We start from the raw sequence: 3,619 nt of genomic DNA on the forward strand, positions 1-3,619 counted from the left end.
TGTTACGCTTTCTAACGAGATGTAATGGGCGAGGAGCGTGTTAAGTGAGGAAAACATTTGTTATATCGAGTACGAGCCGTTTGTAATTCCCTGACTCGGATTTTGGAAGCGGGATAAGAATTGGTTTGTGCGTAGGTGAAATAGAAAATCTGAAGTAGGAAGAGCGATGAGAACTTAATCCGATCCGTTATTATCCATTTGTATAATTAAGCTGTTAAAATGGTAATACGCTTATTAACTATCGTTATTTACGCGAATAATATTCATGAAAACTAAAACGATTATCATTGAATAATAGTTGTACAAACGATGCTACCTATTTCTTCCACTTTGTTAAAATTCAACGAAGCGTTAAAAATCGTTAAAATTAACCAATTATCGAAATAAAAATAAAATTATGATTTTTCTCTCTTAAATTTGCCTATTAAATTTGCCTCGCATCGTAATCGCACGAATATACGTATACAAGGTATAAACAAGAATAAGACTCTCTTATAAACCTTTGCTCCTCTCTAATTCCACCCAAAAAAACAACTTCTTCTTCTACCATCCCTCCTCCTCCCCGTCTTGAATCGCGATTTAAACTCTTCTATTTAATCCGTTGGCAGTAAAGGCTTTCGCCTCTCTTACTCGAGGATCAATACTCAAGAGATCCCTGGAAAAGGGATCCGGTCGGACAAGCGCGATTAAAGCGTTTGCACACACATACACATCCTCCTTCCTCTCTCTTCACTTCTTTCAATACATACAAGCAACGATAAAGGAAGGCTTCGTTTAATTACGAGGCGAGGTAACGGCCTCGTTTTCGCGCGATCGAGAAACTCGGTTACGGGTTTATATAATAATGTGAAGCGGTAATTTAACGGTGGTCAGATCGGCCGTCCACAGATGGCGACGGTGGTCAGTCTAGGGGGCGCGATACGATACAGGAGACGGGTCGAATGAATTACGATTCGGGGGGAGGGGGGAATGAAACGTATTGTCTAATTTGTTTTTAATAATATTTTTAATAATAACCGTTGTTTTCATCAATCCTGAAGGAGTTGTTTTCGTTCCTGTTTTTGATATGATATATTCGAATTCCCGTAGATTCTACGGGATTAATTACGACGTAGATTATGAAAAATACTATAGTGCGAAGTGGCCAATAATTGTTGGGAATGAAATAAATTAAATGAAAAAAAATAGGATATAAATTTTATATTGCACGTTTTGTATCAGGATTTAAATTATTTTAAAAATTTAATATTGTCGAAAATAAGAGAGTTCAATTTAGAAATTGAATGTTAAATTTATTGATATCTAGTTCTTTTTAGAAATAAATTTAATTTAGATATAAAATAATCAATAAATTAAATTTAAGATATTGAATTTATTAAATTTCATATTAAAAATTTATGAGATGATCTTGTAAATTTTGAATAAAAATTTAATTTTAATAATTTAAATGTCATAAAGATAAATATCGTAAAAATGTTAATAAATAATTTAAAGCAACTTGACAATTGTTCCATTCTCGAATAGAATTCTTAATAAATCGATTTGAGGGAATTGATTATCAATTTGTATTATACATAAAACAACTTTTATCATTAAGATATCTTTCGATTGGACAACCATCGGACGAATAATGATTCATTGGATTCTGCAAAGGAACTTCGTTCTCCTCGATTTCTAGGACTCTAGATTGATTTGCTCGAATGAAAGTTCGAGACACATGCCGACGGTTCGCTCGAGCTTTCATAGATATGAACTGAACACGATTTTTGAAAATTTATCGACTTCGAATATATTACAACAAGAAGATCAACTGATAGAATTTTATATCATACCATTATCCACATTAATTATCTTTTCTTGACACTTCTTGGAGAGCAAATAAATGAAATAAAAATATTTCCATCGAAGATAACCTATTATTATTAAATATCGACACTTTCACAAATTTTTCACACACATCGTTTTATCCAATATACAAGTATTTTCGAATACCTCGTTCTTGAAGTCACTCACACAATCATTCACCACAACTTATTATTAACTTCAATTCATCTAAATATTCACGATTCGAGATGAGTAGCAACAAAAGAACGATGCGCTTTCGAAAACTAACCTATAAATACATAACCGTTCATAACGTGTGGCGTTTTCACGACATTTGAACGAATCTGGGGAAAGAATCGGCGTGTTTTCGCCTATTTTAACGAACAAATGAATCGAGCACAGATCTCGTTTTTACGGATGACGAGTTAAAGGAAAACGAGTTAAAGCTCGCGTCCAACCGAAGATTCACGATGAACTGAAACCGAAAGAGAGCAGGCTGCGGCTGAGAGGATCCGCGAGGGAAAGTAAAAAATTGACATTTCCTCTACGAAGAGAAGAGGAGAGGATCCCTGGACGGGCGGCGAGAGGCAAGGATGGAATGGAAAGGGTTCCTTGGAAAAAAAGGAAAACTCTTTCTTTCTTTTTTCTTCTTTACTGTTCCCCCCGGTAAATAAACAGCCCCGCTTTCTCCTCCCAACCCTTTTTTTAACCCCATCTCTCGCTTTACTTTCACTTTCCTCTTGCTGTGAGCTCACTTCTTTCCGCCGGATAATGGGAATATCTCGTCGATTCAACTCTTTTGTTGGGAAGAAGTCGTGGAAACCAATGTGAAATGGTCCGAGGGAAAAGAGAAAGCGTTAATTAACCTCTCGAAATTTCTCCAAACTTTTTCGACTTGTGTAGAAAATAACAGTAGTACAAGTTTTCGAAATCTTTTTTACAAAAAAAAAGAAATTTGTCGTTTATTGAGATTAAATCGAGCTTCAAACGAAAGTAAAGGCGATCGAGGATAAAAATGATTGTTCTCTCGTTTCAGATTACTGGCGCACGGCTGGGCCGCCGGACTTCGTCCATGAGGAGGTGAGTAACCACGAATAATAATAATTTCATTCGTAATTAACGGACTACTTTTACGCACTGTTGTTGAGAACGTATAAAAATCAAATTAAAATTTTCTCTCAGGTAATGAAAACGTATTCTCTCGTATTTCTATTCTACTACAATCATCTCGATCATCAATATAATCGTAAATTTCTAAACTGAGAAAACTTTTAAAATTACTTATACATACATACATACATACATCCAACATAAAATTCCTCATCACGATCCACTTTCAATTTTCCTTTTCTTCTAAAGATTAGTAAAAAAGAAAAAAGAAGAGACAATTCTCCATCGTATATAAACACATCTACACACACATACACATTTCTTTATCTATCTACCTTACTTACCTTCGCACGCGAAGGAAAGGAAGAAAAATTTCGCAAGAGAAGGAAAAAGCCGAAGTAAATAATAGCAGTGGCAGTATGTCTACCGCCGTGACGAGAGAAAAAGAGAGAATCCGTGAGGGGAATGGAGAAAAAGAGAAAGAAAGCCAGGTCTATATACGTGCAACAACAACACCAGGTATATAGATAAGAGGGAGCGTTTGCCTCGTTCTCGAAATACGAATGGCGAACCGTTCGCGATATCGGTTATTATAAATTACAGGGAGAGGGGGGAGGGGATCGTGACTACCCGCCGTAAAGGGTAAAGTAAAGTAACGAATTAACGGCTTGGGGAGTGTCGCGAA

The 3,619-nt window shown here is 35.8% G+C and overlaps 1 protein-coding gene across 1 annotated transcript in view; it reads right to left on the reverse strand.

The window, feature by feature from the left end:
• The window catches only part of LOC102672331, a 6,741-nt gene extending 4,104 nt beyond the window's left edge, over positions 1-2,637 (reverse strand). The window contains exon 1 of the mRNA XM_006611265.2: positions 1,833-2,637. Within this exon, the coding sequence (XP_006611328.1) occupies positions 1,833-1,844 (12 nt within the window). The 5' untranslated portion in view covers positions 1,845-2,637. The remainder of the gene's footprint in view (positions 1-1,832) is intronic.
• Positions 2,638-3,619: the final 982 nt, after the last annotated feature.

The sequence above is a fragment of the Apis dorsata genome, unplaced genomic scaffold, assembly GCF_000469605.1.
Source record: "Apis dorsata unplaced genomic scaffold, Apis dorsata 1.3 scaffold_85, whole genome shotgun sequence".
In the NCBI taxonomy this organism is placed as follows: Eukaryota; Metazoa; Arthropoda; class Insecta; order Hymenoptera; family Apidae; genus Apis; species Apis dorsata.